The sequence below is a fragment of the Canis lupus genome, chromosome 2 (genome assembly GCF_048164855.1).
Source record: "Canis lupus baileyi chromosome 2, mCanLup2.hap1, whole genome shotgun sequence".
Classification (NCBI taxonomy): Eukaryota; Metazoa; Chordata; class Mammalia; order Carnivora; family Canidae; genus Canis; species Canis lupus.
Window position 1 is genome coordinate 29,377,440 of NC_132839.1, and position 26,093 is coordinate 29,403,532.

Consider the following 26,093-nt stretch of genomic DNA (forward strand, 5'->3'; position numbering starts at 1 on the left):
GTGGAGTATCATACTACAGGAAATACTATGATGACCAGATAAAAGACAGTGATTTGGGGATGAAGAAATAGCTGAAGAATACTATAAACTGCCACCTGTAACAACTACTCACAACTAGAATTTATCCTGAGAATCACTGGCCTACAAAATATTAAATGAGTTCTGGAAGAATTCTAGGATTACATGTAAGGGCTATCAACAACTAAAGAATTAAAAAATAAAATTTCCATACTATGATTCTACAAATTGTAACTGTAGAGAAAATAATTTCATGGTAATCTTATACAAGTGTATGAAATTTTACTAGGTTGAAGAGGATGTCCTATTGGAGAAAAGATAAAATTGGTTTTAGTGGCAGGAAGGTTTTAACTACACCAATTAGCCATACAAAGCCCAGAAAGATAGCTGATGGGTTGCCTGGCTGGCTCAGTCTGCAGAGCATGCAACTCTTAATCTCAGGCTCCTAAATTCAAGCCCCACATGAGTTGTAGTGATCACTGAATAAAAAAAATTAAAGAAAACTTAAAATAAATTAAAGAAAAGTAAGCTGAAAAACAAATCGATTTAGATAAACATAAAATTTAACACTCACTGCACTGCTCCATGGTGGCTCCCATCTCCCTTGCCATTTGAAAACATAAAGAGTGCTAAAGAAAATTTTACACATTGAAGGCTTTGTCTTACCAAAACCACAAAGTTAAACTATAAATATGAAACCAACACAAAGGGTAAGAACACTAGAGAAGAGTCTTTCCCTATTTTCCCAGAATCTTTAAAGATTTAAATTAAATTAAATTTTTAAATTAATCTTTAAATTAAATTAATCTTTAAATTAAAGACTTAAATTAAAAATATACTAATTACCTAGTATAGATTGGTGGCAACGTCTGGCTTAGAAAATTTCTACAGATTTCTTTCTAGCTCTCTATGTACTGTGATAAGGCCCTAAAGTAAGGTTTGCAAACAATCGTCAATACAAATAGCATGCAGTTTTATAAAGTGTATCCGAAAATTCTAGTGGAAATACTTCACTTTCTAAAATATTGACCATTGAGATTTAACTTTTTAGTTTAATAAACAAGTATTTAAAACAACTCTAATGTTTTACAATATATTATTCTACTCTAAATAAATGTATATTATGGTGCTTGAAAATCTATCAAAGTAAGGCATTTTTTAAATTCTTAACCATCAATTATTTTTACATTAACTACTTTTATTTCACTTCTAAAGGTCTTAATCACATAGAATCAAAAAATCTCTCTACACATTTTTCTTAAAGGAAAAATGGAAGGAAATACAGTGAAATGGTGTCTGACGGCCACGGTAATTGTAACAGGGGAAAAATGTGCAAAACTGTAACAAACTCTCATATAAACAGTCTAAACATAGATTTTTACCAATAAAGGCATAAAATTAAATGCTAATATGTCAGCATTTTCAGAAAAAGATATAGCAGTAAGTATAAAAGTATTATGCTAGTACAAATAAATTACAGAAACTAATAAACTCAATTTAACAGATTCCCTGGAAATGTAAATCATATATTAGCTCAACATGATTTACAGAAGATATATCCAATTAAAATCCACTCACTGTTTAGATAACACCCAGAAAATTTTAAATGCTGTTCCTATTTTAACTTAACAGTATTTCTTAAAATAAGATTCACATGAACATTTAAGATTTTTACATCCTCTTTAGATAACCAAGTGAAAAATCCAACAATACACAAATAGGTACTCTCATCGGTACATAAAACACAATGACAGGTAGCTAGGTTAGGAACTAGAACACAAGTCTAAGCTAATCAATACAATACTAGTACAGAGCATCCATTTTAACCCCCAAGGAAAAACCTGAGCCACAAAACAGGTTTTCCAGTTTGAACCTCCCAAACTTCTAGATAATATGTATATTTTCACCTTAAAGTGATCAAAATATATGAGGGAAGCTCATGTTCCACCACCTAAAAGGTCTAATAAAAAAAAATGTCATTTTATGCTGTTCAGTTTTAAATGAAGTCTTTTATATTATTTATTTTATTCAGCACATGATAGAGCTATACAGACTCTTTAAAAATCAAAGGTGAAATTTCTATATACATTAAACCCACAGCATAATCTCTAACTCTGAAATGCTAATATAGGTTTTTAAAATTAGACAAACTAACATCCAGTAAACAGCATTTTATTTTATGACACTCTGTGTTAATACAATAAATATACAAAACTTCCAAACCACTGAAAACATGCAACATTAGAGGGACAGATGGAGAGCATTTATATAGAACCATGACGCTCACTATGATGGCAGCGCAGTATTATTCATTGACAAAATATACAAACATCCCTAGATAAATAATCCAAGTCCCAAATTACAAATCACTGAGCAATCATTTTCCAGTGTTCAAATTTTAGTTTGAAATAAAACAGCCACAACTTAATATATTGCAAACTGAAAAAGGACACGAATGCTTACAACAATGAAGACCATTTCATGACTATGATACTGGGTCATGTTAGTATTAAATATAAAAAATTAACAAATGTCAATCTCTTGCTGGAAAATGTGACCATTTACTATTGTTAGAAGAACAGTGAATATTAAGAATTTAAAATCCCTATGCCTTATCAAACTGTTAGTATTGCCATCATTTTAATGCACATTTATGTTTTTAAAAAACAATTCTCTCATAAGCTTGTATTAACCCAAGAAACTGGATTTTAAAACATCTTCCCCACCCACACACAAAAAGGTACTGTTGGTTTTAATTATTTGCTATTTAACAAAGCCACCTTTGGGGATTTCTGCAAGACAGAGAGAAGCCCTCCTATTCTTGAAGGAAAGTATCTCAGTATTTTTCAAGTCTCTATATTCATTTGTAGTTGAAAGAAAAAAAGAAATGGACTTGAAATATAAATTAATGATGAACATAAGCATTGTATTTTGTGGTTAATGTTTTGAATGTCTGTTAAATACACACTCATAAAGCACACTGTGATAAAACAGATTTTCAGTAAGATTATAGAATCTGAAAAACTTGAACTGGCTTATTTGTTTGAGAAAGTAGGGAGATTATCACTGATCAGAAATATTCATAAAAACAGCTTTAAATTCATATTCTAAATCCTATTTTAATCAGAATAAAAGAAATATCTTCCAAGTATATTACTTCAATATATCCCAACTAAATCAAATGTAAACACTATCTAGATGAACCAAAGCTTCCCTCATAGTGAGAACTCATCATCCCACCCCCAATATGAAATTCATTTATCTCCAGATTTGGGGAAAAGAATGAAAGTGACTTAACCATTTATGTGCCCATTTGATTCTTTTTAGAAAGGATCTGCAGTCTCAAATAATATAATCCAATAGACTATCCTTACTTAAAGTCAAGTTGAAGAAATCACTGATTATTCTGCAATCGTAAATTAGCTAACAACTTCCAAAACATAGTATATAATGACTTTACAAATGTCTTTGGGTCATTTAATCACTATTAAAAATGATTTAAAGTTTCAAACCAAGTATACCTTAAGAATGAAATGCTATGCTGCATAGTAACAATTTTAATGTGGTTATATTTATAATTAATGCGTTTAACTGTATTTGTATTTTCTTGCTGGGTGCAGGTTAAATATTTTTTCTATTGCTGAAAAATTTTAATGTATTCAGTCTGTCTCAAAAATTGAAAGACTGAAGTGCATTAGGGATTCAAGTATATGTGAAACAACAGCGTCTTTTTATTTTTAATCCCACTACAGCTGAGAGGCTAAAAGAAAAATCCCTGAAATACTGTATGTTCTTTTTGGACAAGGAGTTAGTCTAGACTTTAATGCCTCTGTTAAAAATTACACACACACTCCTCAAAAAAGAGCTGCCAAACACAATCTCAATTCAGTTAAAATGAGTAGCCACAAGAATATACCAAAGTTTCCATACAGTAATATTCTACTATGAAACGAATACTGAAAATTAAAAAAAAAAAACAGTATTATCATCACTACATTCTATTCCATTGATTATCTACCCTTTTTTGGATAATGCACTGCATATTATGTTCTCAAATTGCATCCCAATAAATTTTTATTTAAAAGAAACTAATGCAGAAAACCACTTCTTTGATTCTACCAGCAACTCCCTAATCTTAAAACCATAAGCAGTGCAGAAGCCAAAATACAAATTATTTTAAGAAATGTGGTGCCCATGCAAGATCAGAGATTGATATCAAAATATCAACTACTCTAAAAAGAAAAAAAGGAACAAAAATAAAAGGATAAATTTACATGATCTACTACAAAATGCACACAGGCTCTTCACTGGTGACTAAAACTGCTAAAAAGCAAGCCAATTTTAACACCCCTAAGTCCCTGATGGCCTATTTCTTCCAATATAAATGTGGAAAACAGAATGAAATATCATCTTAATGCTCCAATATGTAATCCTTTAAGTCTAAGATTCTTGAAAGAAAGACTGCAGCTAGTACTAAATGCATTTTTAATCATAAGTATCATATTAATTTCAGTGTGTCACCACTGAAATAATTTGCTGAACATTCATCCCCCAAAAAATATGGAGAATATTTATTTAGCATGTGATTTTTTTTTCTGCAGGGGGCGCCAAAATATTAAACTGCTAGGTAAATAATAAGACAAGGAAGTTTTTCTGGTTTTAGCCCATGCACAAGTGAACAGGAAATATACATGCCATGTGTACTGTGTTTTGAACATAAAAATATTTATAGAATACAGTAACTGGAGAAAAAGTACAGTCAGAAGATACCAGTGTATTGTTGGAGGGTTCTCTAAATCTGGTTACCCTTGAAAGCATTCTGGGCTGCACTAGTTGCTGCACTTGAAGCTGCATTTGCAGCTGCAGTCTGGACAGTTTTGTTGGACATCACACCTGTTGCAAATTCTTGTTGGGCTTTCTCAAAACTAGCACCTGTTGTGCGGTATAGTCCGTGTACCTATGGAGGCACAAAAAAGTGGGACAAAGTAAGTGGTAATCTATACATTCATTTTCAGCAACTCTTCAATTAATCTCAATTTTACGCAGAGATAAAATAGACTATAGCCATGATTCCTAAGGTCAAGAACATCAGCCATGACACCAGTACACAATCTTGTATTTAAATATTTTCCTAACAAAGACACTTCCATTTTATCTCCAAAGCACAAGAGATACTTATGTTTATGCTAAACCAACTGTAAAAACTTCTTAACCAAAAGCAAAAGGCTATGTTTCCTGCTGTTCCTACTTATTTATTACAGAGAATGGTTTAAATATAAGAAGAGATATTCAGACTTTGATATATTAATTGACTACCTTAGACAATTCGGAGAGAATAATACCTTATCTATTTCTATGTTGGCTACATATAAACCACTAACCTTATTATAATCAAATGCTATCATTTTATCATTTAATGTACCAAATACTATTTATATTCTTAGAGATGCTGCTGCTATCCTCTCTCACTCCATATACCATTTTACTTTTTGTGTATGGTCAAGTCCTAAAGGATTTACAAAGGAAAAGTTTTGGGAACTGTCAACCCATACTGATTTATCACTTAAATCTTCGGGATTTATTTGCAAGAGCAAGGTTCAAAAATAACTCTATTAGCATAAGTTTCAAGATGCATAAACTATGAAGTGCACCAATACATAACATCAGCCAATTTAATAGACATTTGAGAAAAGAAGTAATAAAACAAATTAGATGTTTATTTATTACATGCTTACAAACTTAGGGGGAGGGAGGAAGAGATAGAAAGGGAACTTATACTACATTTTGATGAGGTCTAAATAAAGCCGGCCTTGAATGCAATCAAAGCAGATCTGGAAGATTGGGACAGTGCACCCAAGTCAGTCTTCTTCCCAGTCCTGTATAGGTAGAGACTGATTACTTGTGGAATAAATATGGAGTAAGGAAACATAGAATGTGTCAAAGATTTTTAAGTCAAGCTTGGATACTGGGAAGTTGTTTCAAGAAGACAGAATAGAAAATATAGGTTGGTTTAGAGGGGAAATGAGATGCTAAGTTCTAAATATTCATATATTCCACAAATGTCTACTGGATACCTGCTCTAGACCTGCTACAGCAGGCAGCTGAAGATTTAGTCTGGACCTCAACGGAGGAATGGGCAGGAAACGGACTTGAAAAGCAATGGCACAGCAATGGTAGCTGCAACTCTAACATAAATGAAATGGTCCATGGAGGGAAAAAAAAGGGTCAAGTACCAAAGACTGTTAAGATACCAGTATTTAAGAGATACCCACAACAACAGGAATAATTAAAAGAGAAACGGGAAAAGCCAGAGACTTTTCACAGATGCCTAGGGAAGAAAGCCACATTAAGGAATGAAGAGCTGCCCAGGGTGAAGATAAAAATACTCCAACAGCCCTGATTTCTTCTAACACAGTGGCGAAAGCAAATGCCATTTTATAGTGGAACAAAGTGTAAAAGGGTCAGGGAGAGGAAGAGAGTGCTAACAAGTACACTTTAGGTAAACCCTAAAGTTCTATTCTTCTAGTACTAGAGCCCTATCATAATTTAATTCTTTTAATACTTTGAGACAATGATGAGAAAATGACTTTTTCACATGTTGGTTAACTGAACATTAAAATGTAATGCATAGTCTCACAAAGCAGGTAGGCAAAATAAAGGTAGGTGTGTACACAGTACTCAATAGTACAAATCTATATAGACTCAGAGAGCCACCTAGAGGGAAAAGATTACATATGTATTCAGTGCATAATGCTCAAATACTGTATGAAACCCATTAGATCCATGTGAAAAGAATGATTCTTTGATCAGTGCTCCAACATGACAGGCTAATTTTAAGTATCACTATCTTGAAAAGCCCATCATTTCCCTGCTGTGTTTCAGAGTGGTATCTATTGATAGCTCATATTCCTTATGAAAACAAGGACAAAGCTTTACAATAAAATATTACAATTTTTAAAAAGTAGACAGCTTAAATACTTGCTATCTCTTCCAGTTATAAATATTGCATTAACCTAAATATTTTGTTCTAGGAGCAACAACAGAAAGAACACTAGATTTGGTATCTACTTACTCCACTACTTTCTACCCAGCTGGTCACCACTCGAAACCTCAAGTTTAGAACACCTGGGTGGCTCAGTCAGTTGGGCATCTGCCTTTGGCTTGGGTCATGATCACAGAGTCCCAGGATTAAAACCCCAGGGCTCCTCACTCACCAAGGAGTCTGCTTCTCCCTCTGATCCTCCCCACTCTCATGTTCTCTCTTTCACTGTTTCTCTCTCAAATTAATAAATCTTAAAAAAAAAAAAAAAAACCTCAAGTTTACTTCCCCTGAAACAAGTATTTGTTGCCCTGTCTCGCAGAGTTTTTCTAAGGATCAAATGAGAATTATGTAAATATTTAATATGTAAAATGTAATAAAAATTAATTTTTTAAAAACTGTAGAAGTGTCACAGCCAAGATACAGCTCCAGAAGGAATCTTGCTTTCTTAATGTATCTTCAAAAATATATCAGTGTATACTGTGCTGTTATATGACACAAAAATTATATACTATATACTATGGAAAGTAAAGAACCATGGTACAGTACTTAAACAAAATAATCCCAAACATGTATTTCCATTAAAGCTTAAAGAATACAATTTCAAGAAATGATGCTTTTATTAGTATAAGATGCCTGTTATACCAAAATTATTTTAACTTTTTTAAAACTGGGGAAAAAAACAAAGATGAATTTTTGAAATTTCGATTTTTGAGTTTTTTTTTTTTTTTTTTGATTTTTAAGTTTTTAAAAAAAAACTTATGGATCTCTTAGCCTAACATTTTCAATTAAACATTTCCTATAAGCCATCTGTGAACTGTCTATAGATCTGGGTCAGATACCTCTTCTGTAACCTCCTGATTAATACTCTAGTTTCACACTATTGAAATCCCACTCATCTTTAAAGGCCTATCTCATATACTGCTGTCCTCTTTCTGCCTGACCAAGTTGTGGCTCTCCCTATTGTGAGCACCTCCAATACCTTGTACATCTTTTATGGATATATACCATGCTTTTTTCATTTGTAGGGTTTGTAGGTATACATTTCCACTCATTGTTATATCCCATTAGATAGACATAGTAACTTGCTAAGGTACCTGTCTTGCTCTGTCCCAGAGCATGCAACTCTTATATATATTTTTTTTTTTAACTCTTTTTAAATTTAATTTTATTTATTTATTCATGAGAGACACAGATAGAGAGGCAGAGACACAGGCAGAGGGAGAAGCAGGCTCCATGCAGGGAGCCCAACACAGGACTCGATCCCGGGTCTCCAGGTCAGGCCCTGGGCTAAAGGTGGCACTAAACCACTGAGCCACCTGGGCTGCCCGAGCATGCAACTTTTGATCTTGGGATCACGAGTTCAAGCTCCATACTGGGTGTAGAGCTTACTTTAAAACAACAACAATAGGGCATAGTGACTTGTTGTAGAAGCCACTATATAATTAATTGTTTATCTATTAGGGACTTTTTTCTTTCTTTTTTTTTTTTTTTTTTTTTTGATCCCTGGGATTCCTGGGTGGCTCAGCGGTTTAGCGCCTGCCTTCAGCCCAGCGCGTAATCCTGGAGACGTCGGGCTCCCTGCATGGAGCCTGCTTCTCCCTCTGCCTGCGTCTCTGCCTTTCTTCCTCTCTGTGTCTCTCATGAATAAATAAGTAAAATTAAAAAAAAAAATTTTTTTTTGAACCCTGCTTGGGATCCATTCCATATATACATATATTTTTATTCAGTGAGCCCAATGTGGGACTCGATCCCGGGTCTCCAGGATCATGCCCTGGGCTGAAGGTAGGTACTAAACCACTGAGCCACCCGGGCTGCCCTCTATTAGGGATTAAACAAATGGCCCAAATGCTCTAGCAGACTGTATCTGTGTAACAAAGTAAATTGCTTAGTTTATAATTACTTTACAGGTTGTTTTAAAAGTGAACATAACCAGGGAACTTTAAACTGACATCAATAGATAGGATCATTCAGGCAGAAAATCAATCAATCAATCAAGGAAGGAGTGGCTTTGAAGGACACATTAGGCTAAATGGACTTAATAGACATACACAGAACACCACATCAAAAACAGCAGAACACACATTCTTTTAAACTACACATGGAACACTGTCCAGGACAGATCACATACTAAGCCATTAAACTCCATAAATTTAAGAAGACTAAAATTACATTGAGTATCTTTCCTGACCACAATGATATTAAACTAAAATCAATTACAAGGAAAAAACTAGACAAAAACACAAATACAAAGAGGCTAAACAACAGGTTACCAAACAACCAATGGGCCAACAAAGGCATCAGAGAGGGGAAATAAATACATTTGGACAAATGAAAATGGAAACCCGACAGTTCAAAATCTTTGAGACAAAGCAAAAGACGACCTCAGAAAAAAGTTTAAAGCAATATGAGCAACCTCCAGGAAACTAGAATAATCTCAAACAATCTAACCTTACACCTAAAGGTACTAAAAACCAACCAAACAACACCCACTGTAAGTAGAAGCAAAGACATAATAAAGATCATAATGGAAACAGACAAAGTAGAGACAAAAACAGAAAAAAAATTAATGAAACTAAAAACCAGTTCTTTTAAAAGATAAACAAAATTGATAGATAAATCTTTACAGATACATCAAGCAAAAAAAAGAGGACTCAAAATCCGAAATAAAAAAGGACAAATTATATCCAACACTACAGAAATACAAAGGATTACAAGAGACTACTATGAAAAATTATATATCAACAAACTGGACAACCCAGATGAAATGGATAAATTCCTAAAAACATACAAACCTTCCAAGACTAAATCAGGAATAAATAGAAAATCTGAACAGACTAAGTACTAGTAACAAAACTGAATCAATAACACAAAAAACTCCCAACGAACAAAAGTTGAGGACTGGGTGGCTTCACTGGTGAGTTTTACCAAACATTTAAAGAACAGCTAATTAATACCTATTCTTCTCAAACTAGTCCAAAATATTGAGGAGAAGAAATGCTTCCACATTCATTCTATGAGGCCAGCATTACTCATTTAGTATCCCAAATCAAAGACACTGAAAAAGGAAAGGGAGAAAGGAAAGGAGAAAGGAAAGGAAACAGGAAAGGAAAGGAAACAGGAAAGGAAAGGAAACAGGAAAGGAAAGGAAAAAGGAAAGGAAAGGAAAAAGGAAGGGAAAGGAAAGGAAAAAGGAAAGGGAAGGAAAAAGGGAAGGGAAGGAAAAAGGGAAGGGAAGGAAAAAGGGAAGGGGAGGAAAAAGGGAAGGGAAGGAAAAAGGAAAGGGAAGGAAAAAGGGAAGGGAAGGATAAAGGGAAGGGAAGGAAAAAGGGAAAGGAAGGAAAAAGGGAAGGGAAGGAAAAAGGGAAGGGAAGGATAAAGGGAAGGGAAGGAAAAAGGGAAAGGAAGGAAAAAGGGAAGGGAAGGAAAAAGGGAAGGGAAGGGAGAAAGAGAAAGGAAGAGAGAAAGAAAGAAAGAAAGAGAGAAAGAGAGAAAGAGGGAAAGAAGAAAGAAAGAAAGAAAGAAAGAAAGAAAGAAAGAAAGAAAGAAAGAAAGAAAGAAAGAAAGAAAGAAAATAAACTAATTAATTCCAGGCCAATATCCCTGATGAACACATATGCAACAATCCTCAAAATAATTAGCAAACCAAATTCAACAATACATTTAAAGGATTATTCACCATGATCAAGTGAGATTTATTCTAGAGATGAAACATGGTTCAAGGTCTTCAAATCAATCAACATGATACACCAGATTAGCAAAATGAATGATTAAGAATCACATCATCATCTCAATAGATGTAGAAAAATCACTTCACAAAATTCAGCTTCATGATAAAAACTCTCAACAAAGTGGGTAAAGAGAAAGCATACTTCAACATGATAAAGTCCATATATGACAAACCCTCAGCTAACATACTCAGTGATGAAAAAGTGAAAGCTTTTCCTCTAAGATGAGGAATAAGACAAGAATGTCCACTCCTGCCTTTTTTTATTCAACATGGTACTGAAAGTCTTAGTCACAAAAATCAGACAAGGGAAAAAAAAAAGGCATCCACATCGGTAAGGAAGAAATTAACTCTGTCACTATTCACAGATAACATGATAATATTCCTAAAGATTCCGTCAAAAAAACTGAATTCGGTAAAGTTGCAAGACGGAAAATTAATATACAGAAATCTATACACTAACAATAAACTAGAAGAAAGAGAATTATGAAAGTAATTCCATTTACAAATACATCAAAAAAAGAAGAAGAAATACCTAGGAATAAACTTAACCAAGGAAGTAAAAGACCCATATAATAAAAACTATAAAACACTGATGAAATGAACTGATTATGATAGAAAGTAATGGAAAGATATATCATGCTCATGGAGTCAAAGAATATTGTTAAAATGCTCAAACTTTCCAAAGTAATTTACAGATTTAATGCAATCTCAGAATTTTTCAGAAAACTAGAATAATCCTAAAATTTATACAGAACCACAAAAGACCACAAATAGCCAAAGCAATCTTGACAAAGAACAACAAAGACAAAAGTATCACAATTCCAGATTCAAGCTCTACTACAAACCTATGGTAATCAAAACAGTACAATACTGGCACAAAGAGAGACACACAGAATAATGGAACATCATACAGAGCCTAGAAATAAACCCATTCTTATATGCTTAATTAATCTGTGACAAAGGAGGTTAAGAATATACAGTGAGGGAAAGACCTTCTCTTCAATAAATGGTACTGGGAAAACTGGACAGCTATATACATAAGAATGAAACTGGACCATACATAAAAATAAATTCAAAATAGATTAAACACATAATGTAAGACTTGAAGCCATAAAACTCCTAAAAGAAAACATAGGCAGTAAACTCTTGGACATTAATTTTAGCTATATTTTTTTGGATATATCTCCTCATACAAGTGTAACAAAAGCAAAAACAAACAACTGGGACTACATCAAACTAAAAAGCTTTTTGCCAGTGAAGGAAACCATCAACAAAATGAAAAGGTAATACATACTGAATGGGAGAAGATATGTGCAAGTGATACAAATGATAAGAGACTAATATCCAAAATATATAAAGAATCAATACAACTTAAAAAACCAAATAACAGGGATCCCTGGGTGGCGCAGCGGTTTGGTGCCTGCCTTTGGCCCAAGGTGCTATCCTGGAGACCCGGGATCGAATCCCACGTCGGGCTCCCGGTGCATGGAGCCTGCTTCTCCCTCTGCCTATGTCTCTGCCTGCCTCTCTCTCTCTCTCTCTCTCTCTCTCTCACTATCATAAATAAATAAAAATTTAAAAAAAAAACAAATAACAATTAAAAAATGGGAAGAACTTGAATAGACATTTTCCCAAAGACAACATACAAATAGCCAACAGCTATGTGAAAAGATGTTCAATATCACTAATCGTCAGGGAAATGCAAATCAAAACCACAATGAGATACCACTTCACACCAGTCAAAATGGCTATCCTCAAAAAGACAAGACATAACAAGTGTTGGCAAAAATGTGGGGAAAAGGGAACCTTCCTGCGCTGCTGGTAGGCATGTAAACTGGTATAGCAACTACGGAAAACAGTATGGAGATTCCTCAAAAAACTAAAAATAGAAGTACCGTATGATACTGACAGTCATTCCACTTCTGGTTGTTTACCCCAAAATTTGAAAAGATATATGCATGCCTATGTTTGTTGCATATTATTTACAATAGCCAAGATATAAAAGAAATCTAAGTATCTGCTGATAAATGAATAAAGATGTGAGAGATATATATATATATAAAAACACAATGTAATATTACTCAGTCAAGAGAAGATTGCAATCTTGCCATTTTCAACAACATGGATGAACCCAGAAGGTATTATGCTAAATGAATTAAGTCAGAGAAAGACAAATGCCATATGATTTCACTTACATGCAGAATCTAAAAAACAAAATACATGAGCAAACAACAAAAAAAAAAAACAGAGACTCATAAATACAGAGAACAAATTGATGGTTGCTGGGGTCCTGGGAGAGGTGGTACAGAAGTGAAAGGATGGGCAAAATACATGAAGGGGATTAAGAGTACAAATTTCCAGTCACAAAATAAGTATGTGTAACTTTGTATGCTGACAGAGGGTAACGATACTTATCATGGAAAGTACTTCATAATATTTACCTTTTTTAAAAAAAGACTTTATTTATTTATTTATTCATGAGAGACACGGAGAGAGAGAGAGGCAGAGACACAGGCAAAGGGAAAAGCAGGCTCCATGCAGAGACCCCGATGCAGGACTCAATCCCACGGGGGACTCCAGGATCACGCCCTGGGCCAAAGGCAGGAGCTTAACCGCTGAGCCACCCAGGGATCTCCATGGAAGATAATCTTAAGTAGGCATCACATCCAGTTCGGAGCCCAGTGTGGGGGGCTCAAACTCACAACCCTGAAAATCATGACCTAAGCCAAAATCAAGAGTTCAGTATTTAACCAACTGAGCCACCCAGGAGCCCCCTAATGTTTACAAATGTCAAATCACTATTTGTACACCTGAAACTAATATAATACTGTATGTCAACTATAATTCAGTTAATAAAAAGTAAAAAGTATTTAGAACAAAAATTTTTAATGTCCTCAACATACTGTTTAAAAATATGACTATGCTTATTTATATTTATTTATATTTATAAATATTTATTATATTAATTTATATTTATTTCATTGATTATAAGTTTCAATGTTGAGTGCTCTCTCTTCTTTATGATTTAAGTATATATTAATATATATGATTTTATACAGATGATTAGATATAAATAACTGTAGTGAGTAAGTTTAGAAGATAGTATAATCTATTTGTGAAAACTGAATTTTTATGTAATCATATGTACCATATTGAAGTAATTTCAGTTTTGGAAAAAAACTAAAAATTAAAAGTGATCATAGTATATTTCACACCTACTAGGATGGTATGAAATATACTATGGAAAATATAGCATATGTTTCCATAGTATATTGGAAAATATACTATATAAAATATATAAATATAGTAAAATATAGTATATTGCTATATTGCTGATTGGGATGCAAAACAGTATGGCCACTGTAGAAAAGTTTGGTAGTTTCTCAAAAAACTAAACATAGAATTACCATTTGACTACCAAGCAATTCGTCTTAAGTATATACCCAAAAGAATTCAAAGCAAAGGGACTAGCACAGGCTCTTGTACACCAATATTCAGCGTAGCATTATTTACAATAGCCAAAAGGTAGAAACAACCCAAGTACACATCCACAGATTAATAAAAGCAATATAATATATACGTGCAGAATATTTAGCTATAAAAAAGAGTGAAATTATGATACATACAACATGGATGAACCCTAAAAACTTTATGCTAAGTGAAATAATCCAGACACAAAAGGAAAATATCCAAAAATTCCACTTATATGGAATATCTATAATAGGCAAATTCATTGGGGGCAGAAAGTAGATTAGAGCTTGCCAAGCAGGGTGTAGGGGGAAATGGAGGGCTATTGCTATATGACTGCAAAGTGCTGCTTGGCATGATAAAGTTTGGGAAATAATGGTTACAGTTACATAACAGAGTGAATATAATTAATGCCACTGAATTGTATACTTAAAGATGATTAAAATGGCAAATTTTATATATATTTTGCCACAATTTGAAAAAATAATGTAATATCAAAAACAATGAACTGCGTGCTTAAAATGGATAAATTACATATGATTATCACTCAACATAAGTTGTTAAAAATGAACATATAAAGATTAGATAAAAATGTGTACAGCATTATAAATACTACCAGAGCTAACAAATTTGAACATGCCTAAGTAAAGATGATTTACAATAATTTAGACATATTAATCTTGATTTGGGATGTATTAAGTAAGCTTAGTACTTACAGAAAAGAATAACAAAATAAAAGTAGGGGGCAGTCAGAAAAAAATGAACATACTAAGAATACCACTTGAGGACAGGGTATAAAATACTTGCTCAGAGTGTCAATTTTTCTAGGGTCTCAAAAATATTACTGTACCTACTGTGTGTCCTCTGAATGAAGAAAACAAGCATGTGGACCCACATTTAATGCAGGCAATGTGAATCATATGAAATTGATTCATAATCAGGAAAATTTGTAGTGCTGGATGATTCAGAGAAAGAGATCGAGAGACAAAGTAAGCATACTATTTGTGACTATAAAAAAAAAGTTACTCGCATCCTGTCCCAGATCCAAATAAAGCAGAAAGAAAGAAAGAAAGAAAGAAAGAAAGAAAGAAAGAAAGAAAGAAAGAAAGAAAGAAAGAAAGAAAGAAAGAAAGAAAGAAAGAAAGAAAGAAAGAAAGAAAGAAAGAAAGAAAGAAAGAAAGAAAGAAAGAAAGAAAGAAAGAAAGGTTTTCAAAGAAAGTGAAAGTATCACTTTCAATCTAAAGAAGACTATTACCCAAATATAAGAGGATATGTTCACAAAGCATTTACTACAAAACACCAATTTAACTAATCAATGAGACTTGTCATTATTCTGGTTCATACACCCAAGTTCTGTACTCTCACACAAAAGTATTTCCAGAATGGATATGCTGTCATTTTCAAAAAATTTCAATCACTTAAGGAAACTTGTTTTTTTAAAAAGTGAAATCAGTTTTTTTCTTTTTTTTAAGATTGTATTTATCTATTTGAGAGAGGGATTGAGAGACACAGGGACAGTGAAGAGAGAAAGCACAAGTAGGGGCAGGGGCAGGGGCAGAGGAGGAAGTCAACTCAGCTGGGATCACAGGAGCCGAAAGCAGATGCTTAACTGACTGATGTACCCAGGTGCCCCTGAAATAAGTTTTCTTCTAAAATTCTCTTGCAATGCTTAAAAAACTACGTTATTAATTACTTTATTACTGTGAACACAAATGTCTATGAACAGTTTTTAAATTTAATGGGAAAAATAATCATTCAAAAGTAAGTCCTAGGGCAGCCCCGGTGACTCAGTGGTTTAGCGCCACCTTTGGCCCAGGGCCTGACCCTGGAGACCTAGGATAGAGTCCCATGTCGGGCTCCCTGCATGGAGCTCGCTTCTCCCTCTGCCTGTGTCTCTGCCTGCCTCTCTCTCTCTCTCTGTCATGAGTAAATGAATAAATTCTTTAAAAAACGAAAGTCCTAAAAAGGAATACAAATTATGTATCATCTGTCTCTTCCATACTAAGTTATTCTGACTCCTATACCAGTACCAACTAAAAGAAAGAAATTTTTGGATTCCTCTGGTATGATCCATTGAAAATACTTCCCCCTTAGTCCAAAATTTACTCAATTCTATTTGTTTACTATAAAAAGACCTTAAAAAAAAAAAAAAAACCTTTTAGAAACAACCTAAGTGAAAGCTTAAGAAATCTATCTGCGAAAGGCAAGAGCTGAACTGTTCCCTTATCTGTGAAGAAATAGATATTCTTGGATTTCAATTTTCCAAATTTCATTTATAAAGTGACAGTAGGAGGAAACAGAGATACACCATAGCATTTACTGGGCACTTTATATAGCAATGATTACTTACTCAATTATGCAAGGCTTCAGAATGCCAAAAGAATTCTTAAAATTGTATTCATTATAATTTAAATAAATATATACCACCGAGCATGTTTAGCTGGGCTGGAGACACAGAGTAGTCTAAAAACATGTGATAATATTCTAGAGGCAAGAAGTGTGCATTTGGGAATTTTGGAGGGCATTAACTGTTTATGAAGAGCCTGACCCCTAGTGGTTAGCAACTATGGCTACATACACACAGAGGAAAGCCAGTTTTAAGCAAGCGTAGAAAAAGAAAATTAAAAATTAGACATTTTTACTGGATCTCAATTTCTATCCACAGTAAGAGAAATCCTTGACACTACAAGTATGAAATGTGAGCCAAAATTATATTTGAGCCTATATTATCCCCATGAATTGTACTTCATAAAATCATACAGAAAATCATCTCATCTAAATTCGTATTTCACTAGAATATGAGATTCAGAGAAGCTCAGGGACTTGTGTTGCATTGACCAACAGTGAACACATATAAAAGTAGTTAACTGGTAACTTCTTCAATTATGGGGCAAAATAATAATAATAAATAATAATAATAATAATAATAATAATAATAATAATGTCAACCAAAGTGGAGTATGCTGCACAATTCCCATATTAATATATTTATTTGGGAAGCAATCGTATTTCTTTTGAATGCCCTGGCATACAATCAGCACAACTAAAAATTTTCCTTTAATGGGCTGGATCTTAAAGAATTAAGTATTGGGGGCAAAGCTACTGGTCAAAGACTTTGGAGTGCTGCACATAGCAGCTGCAGAATAAACACTTTCTCCACACTCAGACTGTATTAATCGTCTGTGCCACATACTCCACCATCGCCACTGGTTAAAATTCCCTCCACATTCTTTCCTCAGCAGATGTGCAGTGTGTTCTAACCTGGTCTCACTACCTTAACCCACTTTCTAGGCTTCATTTACATCAAGAAGTCATTACTTTCCAAGTCTAGAAATCCTGCCTAAAGCTCTTTCCTTTGCTCCCAACTTAAATATCCAAAGCTTACCATGTGTTTATACTTTGGTGCCCCAATGTTATTTTAAACCCTCTGGATTCAATGTTGAAAATAAATTGATGGGCAGCCCGGGTGTCTCAGCGGTTTAGCGCCGCCTTCCACCCAGGGCCTGATCCTGGAGACCTGGAATTGAGTCCCACGTCAGGCTCCCTGCATAAAGCCTGCTTCTCCCTTTGCCTGTGTCTCTGCCCCTCTGTGTGTGTGTGTGTGTGTGTGTGTCCCACATGAATAAATAAAATCTTTAAAAAAAAAAAAAGAAAAGAAATTGATGCCCATATATCTCCTAAATACATAAAATATTTATGTATTTATATAGGCTTCCACCCAATGTGGAACTTGAACTCATGACCCTGTAAGAGTCACATGCCCTAACAACTGAATCAGACAGGTGCCCTGATGCCCATATATCTTTCCTTCTTCTTGTACTCTCTTCCTGAATGACCCACCATCGAAAAAGCCTTCGTGTCTTCCTTGAGTCTTCCCTCAACCTACACTTCCAGGCCCAGGTCCAATCAATCACTAACTGCTCATTTTCCCTTGATATAGTCAAGGGAAGTATCCCTTGAAGTATCACACTGCCACTTCATTAGTTCTGGCCACCACCATGACTCACCGACTTCCTACCTTGTCTCCCAGGCTTCTTTTCTTCCAGTACCATATATCCTGCCCCACAAATGCCAAATCTATTTGAGAATAGTCTTTCTAGAAATTGAGGAAGACACAAAGAGATGGAAAAATATTCCATGCTCATGGATTGGAAGAATTAATATTGTGAAAATGTCAATGCTATCCAGGGAAATTTACACATTTAAAGCAATCCCTATTGAAATACCATGGACTTTCTTCAGAGAGTTGGAACAAATCATCTTAAGATTTGTGTGGAATCAGAAAAGACCCCGAATAGCCAGGGGAATATTAATAAAGAAAACCAGAGCTGGGGGCATCACAATGCCAGATTCAGGTTGTACTACAAAGCTCTGATCATCAAGACAGCGTGGTACTGGCACAAAAACAGACACATAGATCAATGGAACAGAATAGAGAACCCAGAAATGGACCCTCAACTCTATGATCAATTAATATTCGACAAAGCAGGAAAGACTATCCACTGGAAAAAGGTCAGTCTCTTCAATAAATGGTGCTGGGAAAATTGGACCGCCACATGCAGAAGAATGAAACTAGACCATTCTCTTACACCACACACAAAGATAAACTCAAAATGGATGAAAGCTCTAAATGTAAGACAAGAATCCATCAAAATCCTAGAGGAGAACACAGGCAACACCCTTTTTGACCGTGGCCACAGCAACTTCTTGCAAGATACATCTAGGAAGGCAAGGGAAACAAAAGCAAAAATGAATTATTGGGACTTCATCAAGATCAAAAGCTTCTGCACAGCAAAAGAAACAGTCAACAAACCTAAAAGACAACCTACAGAAAGGGAGAAGATACTTGCAAATGATCTATCAGATAAAGGGCTAGTATCCAAGATCTATAAAGAACTTATGAAACTCAACAGCAAAGAAACAAACAATCCAATCATGACATGGGCAGAAGACATGAACAGAAATCTCACAGAGGAAGACACAGACATGGCCAACAAGCACATGAGAAAATGCTCCGCATCACTGGCCATCAGGGAAATACAAATCAAAACCACAATGAGATCCCACCTCACACCAGTGAGAAGGGTGAAAATTAACAAGGCAGGAAACAACAACTGTTGGAGAGGATGTGGAGAAAGGGGAACACTCTTGAACTGTTGGTGGGAATGTGAACTGGTACAGCCGCTCTGGAAAACTGTGTGTAGGTTCCTCAAAGAGTTAAAAATTGAACTGTCCTACGACCCAGCAATTGCACTGCTGGGGATTTACCCCAAAGATATAGATGCAGTGAAATGGCAGGACACCCGCACCCCAATGTTTATAGCAGCAATGTCCACAATAGCCAAACTGTGGAAGGAGCCTCGGTGTCCATCGACAGATGAATGGATAAAGTAGATGTGGTCTATATATACAATGGAATATTACTCAGCCATCAGAAACAACAAATACCCAAAAAAAAAAAAAAAAAAAAAAAAAAAAAGAAACAACAAATACCCACCCACTATTTGCTTCGACGTGGATGGACCTGGAGGGTATTATGCTGAGTGAAGGAAGTCAATCGGAGAAGGACAAACATTGTATGGTCTCATTAATTTATATTAATTATATAAAAAATAGTGAAAGGGATTAAAAGGGAAAGGAGAGAAAATGAGTGGGAAATATCAGAGAGGGAGACAGAACATGAGAGACTCCTAACTCTGGGAAACAAACAAGGGGTAGTGGAAAGCAAGGCAGGCGGGGGGATGGGGTGACTGGGTGATGGGCACCGAGGGGAGCAACTGATGAGATGAGCACTGGGTGTTATGCTATATGTTGACAAATGGAACTCCCAATAAAAATATATACAAAGAAAAAGAGAGAGAGAGAGAGAGAGAGAGAGAGAGAGAGAATAGTCTTTCTAAAACTCGAATTGATCAATTCCATTATTTTCCTCTTGAAACTTCTTCTATGGCTCACCACCACTCTGGAGAAGATCCAAACTTCTTAACAAGTTTTCCCAGCTTACAAGATCCTGCAGAATATATCTTATGTGTGCAGCCTCCTCTTTCCCTGTCCTCCACAAACAACACCCCACATTCCCCCCCCCCCCGCCAATTCACGTACCAGGTTTATTTCCCGTCTATACTGAGCTACTTTTAAATATAGTATATATTTAAATATATAGTTAATATAGTTAATTATATATATATATATATGTATATATATATATAACCCTGAATATAGTTAATTTCTGCAACTAAATATAAAAAAGGCACCCCTTCTACATGGTATCTACTTACCCTCTCCCTTCTCCCAATTCCTTTACTTAGATAGCTAAGATACCATGATGAACAGGAGTTAAGATAATACTTTTAAAAACCTCACTACTAACAAGATCTCCAAAACTTAAGTGTCTCTCCTCTATGATCTCTAGAGAGATCTAGATGTCCCTATAAATAGCCACCAAATCAGTAAATTGTGGTACCTAATCACTTGTTTCTCCTTCACACCAAAAAGTTAGCTCTTTGAACTCATAGTGCAGTACTTGACACATAACTCATCATCATAAATGGTTAACAAATGAATGGAATCTGCAACATATCACAAAACCCTCTACTGTATTCTGAACTTAGGGAATAATTAAAGCAATGTCCAAAGAGATGTTGTCACAGTCAAGTTTCTTTGGCTAGCTATAGTCCTCGGTTATCAATCAAACACTAATCTAGGTGTGCTGTGAAGGTATTTTGTGCATGTGATTACTAATCAGTTGACTTTAAGAAAATCAGAGTGTTCTGAGTTATCTAGGTAGGCCTGATCCAATCAGTTGAAAGACTTAAGAATAGAACTAAGGTTTCTCTGAGGAAGAAGAAAACTCCTACCTGCAACTAGAACTTCTGCTTCTGGTTGAGATTTTCCAACCTTCCCTGACTGTCTATGGATTTCAGACTAACCTAGCAAGCCCCCACAACCACATAAGCCAATTCCTGTCAATAAATCTCTTTGTTCTGTTTCCCTGGTACAACATTGATTGATACAGGCATTTACTAAACAAAAGTAGACACTAAGTCAGATCCTGCAATATAAACTGATAAAGGGGTCAAGAAGATCAGGGAAAAAAAAAAAAAGTTAATTTTAATTGAGAAAGCCCTGTGCTGTGCAACTCATGTTCCCTGTTTCACTTAATCCTCTTCTCAACACTATGGAAGTAGTTACTAGTCCCATTTCTTCCTACATTCAACAAATACTTTGAGTGCCTATCACATACAGTGACTCCAGATGTAAGAAACACAACCCAAAAAAAAGCAGACTAGGTCTCTGCTCTAATGGGGCTTAGAGGATAGGTGATGACACTGAACCTGAGTGGTTACAAAAGCCTGCCTCAGCTCACAAAGCTCTAAGTCAAGGAGCCAGAATTTCAATCTGAGTGTATGGTTCCAAAGCTAAAAGACATGTTCACCCAGAGGAACTTTAACAAGTTGAGTACCCAGAATGTAAGGTATATAAAGTGGCCTGTGTCCCAATGCTGCAGTGAGTAATACCTACAATAAATTCCCCAAGGGAAAAAAAAAAAAAAAAAGAATTACCTGATCCCTAACACATGGGTAATGAGAAAGATTCTGTGAAATAGACATGAAGACTTGAGCTAGATCTTGAAAGAACACTAGCAGGTCTTCAATTGACATAAAAGATGAAACAACCTAGGAGTCAAGAGGCATAGGATGAACATAAACTGGAACAAAGGAATGTAAGTAATATATATAAAGAAACTGAGAAATACAGTTTGACTAGAGGAGAGTCTGGATCCAGAAGCAGTAAAAGGTCAACACTAGCCCTATTTCGTACAACTACTAAAATCCCATTCCCAACCCAGTCCACTTCAAAAATCTTCAGAGTGTTGGGCTTGGTTTTTTGGGGTTTTTTTTTTTGTTTTGTGTTTTGTTTTTTGTTTTTTGTTTTTTTAAAGATTAAGATAGTAACTACATATAAAACTGAAGGAAGTTGGGAGTCTGAGTGACCTAAAAAAAATTTCTGGGCTAGTTGAGGCCAGGAATCAAAAAGAAGAAAAGATGAAAAAGATTCAAAAAAGTATCTAGGAAAGTGACTTAAAAAGTATCAAAACCGGGACGCCTGGGTGGCTCAGCGGTTGAGCATCTGCCTTCAGCCCAGGGCATGATCCTGGAGTCCCGGGATCGAGTCCCACATCAGGCTCCCTGCATGGAGCCTGCCTCTCCCTTTGCCTATGTCTCTGCTTCTCTCTGTGTCTCTCATAAATAAATAAAATCTTAAAAAAAAAAAAAGTATCAAAAGCAGTCAAAGTGCTGACATAAATTTAAACGGAATCATGAGAAAATACTTAGCATTACCAAATTTATAGTAGGGACTTAATAAATGTTCCTTTTTAAAAAACAGCTTCCCTGAGATAAAAATTTGCATAATATACAATTTACTCTTTTAAAGTGTAGAATTAAGTGGGGTTTAATATTTATTCATAGTGTTGTGAGTATATCATGTATAAATCTAATTTCAGAAATTTTCATCACTCCAAAAAGAAATTTTATTTTATTTTATTTTATTTATTTTTTTTTTTTTCAAAAAGAAATTTTATAACCATTAGCAATCCTTCTCCGCCCTACCTCTGGGCGAAGGCAACCACCAATCTACTTTCTATCTCTATAGATTTGCCTGTTTTGGACACTTCATATAAATGAAATCATGTATTATGTGGTCTTAATTAAGTTTCTTGACTATGAATCAGAACTTTTGGAAGAAGAGCTAGTTCTGAGAAGAAACTGATGAGTCGCTAATGCATTACTGCGAGATGATGATACCAATCAACTGGAGATCTAAACACTCACGTTAGGTGCTTAGGTAAGCCAGCAAGTTGATTTTTATACAAAGCATTATGTCTTCCAACTCCAACATTCTAGGTTACCCACAACAGAGAAGAGAAGGAACCCAAAAAACAATGGAAGATACTAACATCTCCAAAGAAAAAGATTATATGGCACAAAAAGCAGAGAGTTGATTGCATTTAGAAGACCTATACTTAGGAGCTGGACAAAGAAATGAGGGAGAAAGAACAGCCTCAAAGGCAGGAGAATCAGCAGACAATTACAAAGTCTGAGGAAAAGGAGCCAATTGTAATATAGAAGACTGCAGAGTTCAAGAAAAAAAGGTAATTGCAAAAGGCTACAGAATTTAGTAACTTTCGGAGGCTGAGTTTTGATAGTACGTGTGAGTAGTTCAGAAAAGAAATAAAAGCTTTTAAAAGAGAGAAAATGAATAGCAAAATATGGGCAGAAAGAACACAGCCTAGGCTTCACAGTTTTGAGAAGAATAAAAGACAAAAGTGTAAGTAAAATATTTCAGGAGTGCAAAGTGTTCTTAAATATAAGGCACAATTATTCTAAGTAAAAAAAAAATTATTATTCTAAGTATTCTTTGTACATATTCTCAAGTTACCAGATAGTAAAAAACAAAGAGAAAACTGTTCTAAGGGATTATCTTCTTTAAAATGAGACCCACCAAAAAATCTTTATCATCTTAAAGCAGAGAGGTTATTCCCAGGGTTTCTAGATCATGTAGAATCTACATGTTTGAACACATGTGGAATATAAAAAATACGTATCCAAGACACAATAAAACTTTATATAAACAAATAAAACCACTGATTTCTCTCTCACTCTATGTAATGATTTTTTTTAAGGCTATAAAAATAACCATGGGAATTTTATAGAGAGAAGTATAGATAAGATAATTGGGCAGTCACTAAAAATTAATTCATGTTATAATCCAGCCCAAACCTGTCACCAGCTTGCTTTATACTCGTAATTCATGTTTTTCAATTTTAAATATATGCAAAACACACATTCCACACAATTTTACTTCTATGTATTAATCAGGATAATATACTTTATATTAAAAAAAAGAAATTTTTTTAAAAACATTTAAGAACATATTTTTTAAAATATTTCATTTATTCATGAAAGACACAGAGAGAGAGGCAGAGACACAGGCAGAGGAAGAAGCAGGCTCTCTGTGGGGAACCCGATGACAGTACTCAATCCCTGGACCCCAGGATCACACCCTGAGTTGAAGGCAGAGGCTCAACCACTGAGCCACTCAGATGTCCCAAGTACATATTTTCTTAAATTCCAAAATATTTTAAATGAGGTAGACTCTTCATCAAAGAAGACCTGAACTAAAAGGATTTTAAAATATTCCCTTTTTACAGAAGTTAAAAATGTGATGAAATTTTCTTTATGCTTAACTTCTAATTGTAAAAAGCTTAATCCTCAGAGAGCACACTTGCATAAGAAGAACAACAAAACAGCCAGAGGTTACACTGAATCAAGAGCAAAATGGGAAAATGGAAACTAAACAGAAAATTATATAAATTTACAGATGTAAAATTCACTTACCTTTTTAAACATAACTAGCGAGATGACTGCTGATGCTGTAAAAAGTGCCGCTATGATTATCATCATGATTCCAACGGGAATACTTTGGTTGAGACCAGTAAGGGATGAAATCCAACCACTAAGAAGTAATTTTTTAAAAAGGTATAATTAGACAAATAAGTGAATGCATGCCTTTTCAAAAATAACATAGCAACCAATACACATTCAGCACTTAAAAGCCAGGTAATATTCACTTCTTTAACTCATTTAATTCTCACAGTTCCATAAGAGAGATGATATTTTAAATCCCTATTTTGCACATCATCCTCTGAGTCAGAGATATTCACTAACTTGCTCAGAGTCACACATCTAAAAAATGACAGTCTAAATTCAAATCCAACACTAAGCACCAAGCCTTAAGTATGTACCACCAGATTTTACTTTTGTTTTTAAATATATGAGCTCATTATTACTTTACGTTCACTTAAATTCTACTTAATTATGGAAGAAAATATTTGCAAACTTCATATCCAACCAACAATTAGCATCCAGAATATATGAAGAACTTTCAAAGCTCAAGAGTTAGAAAAAAAATTCACTTAGAAAATGGGCAAAAAGCATGAAAAGATGTTTCTTCAAGATGATATAAAGAGGCAAATAATCACATAAAAAGATGTTCAACACCATGAGTCACTGGAGAAATACAACTTAAAATCTCAGTGAGGTATCACTATACATCTATCAGAATAGATAAATTTTAAAAAGTGACAACACTAAATGCTGGTCACGAGTGGAGACTGAGTCACTCATTGTTGGTAGGAATGTAAAATGATACAGCCATTCAGAAAAAGTCTGTTAGGTTCTTAAAAATCATTAAACATGCAACTTCGGATGAACCAACAATTATACTCTTGGGTATTTATCACAGAGAAGTGAAAATGGATGTTCACACAAAACTTGTTCATTAATGTTTACAGAGACTTTATTTTATAATAGACTAAAACCAGAAACAGTCCAGAGTCCTTCAACTAGTGAATGTTTAAACAAACTGTGGTATATCCACAATTTTATTCTGGAATAAAAACGAATTAACTACTGATACAATGACCTAGATGAATCTCCAGAGAACTATGCTGAGCACAAAAAGACAAAAGTTACATAGCCTATGGTTCCACTTATATAATATTCTTGAAATGACAAAATAAAATAGAAATGATGAACAGATTAGTGACTGCTGGGGTTAAGAAGGAAATGACAGCAGGACAGAAGTGAATGTGAATGTGCTATAAAAGGGCAACTTTTAAACATAAACAAAAATTTTTAATTTTTTTTTTTTTTAAGATTTTATTTATTTATTCATAGAAACACAGAGAGAGAATGAGAGTCAGAGACACAGGCAGAGGGAGAAGCAGGCTCCATGCTGAGAGCCTGACGTGGGACTTGATCCAGGATCTCCAGG

General features: G+C 34.6%; 1 protein-coding gene across 3 annotated transcripts in view; it reads right to left on the reverse strand.

Moving 5' to 3' along the window:
• Positions 1-2,174: 2,174 nt before the first annotated feature.
• The window catches only part of SCAMP1 (secretory carrier membrane protein 1), a 120,960-nt gene continuing 97,041 nt past the window's right edge, over positions 2,175-26,093 (reverse strand). For all 3 annotated transcript variants that reach the window (XM_072794028.1, XM_072794045.1, XM_072794038.1), the window contains 2 exons: positions 24,656-24,773; positions 2,175-4,975 (listed from right to left, as the gene is read on the reverse strand). In XM_072794028.1, the coding sequence (XP_072650129.1) occupies positions 4,811-4,975; positions 24,656-24,773 (283 nt within the window). In that variant the 3' untranslated portion in view covers positions 2,175-4,810. The remainder of the gene's footprint in view (positions 4,976-24,655; positions 24,774-26,093) is intronic.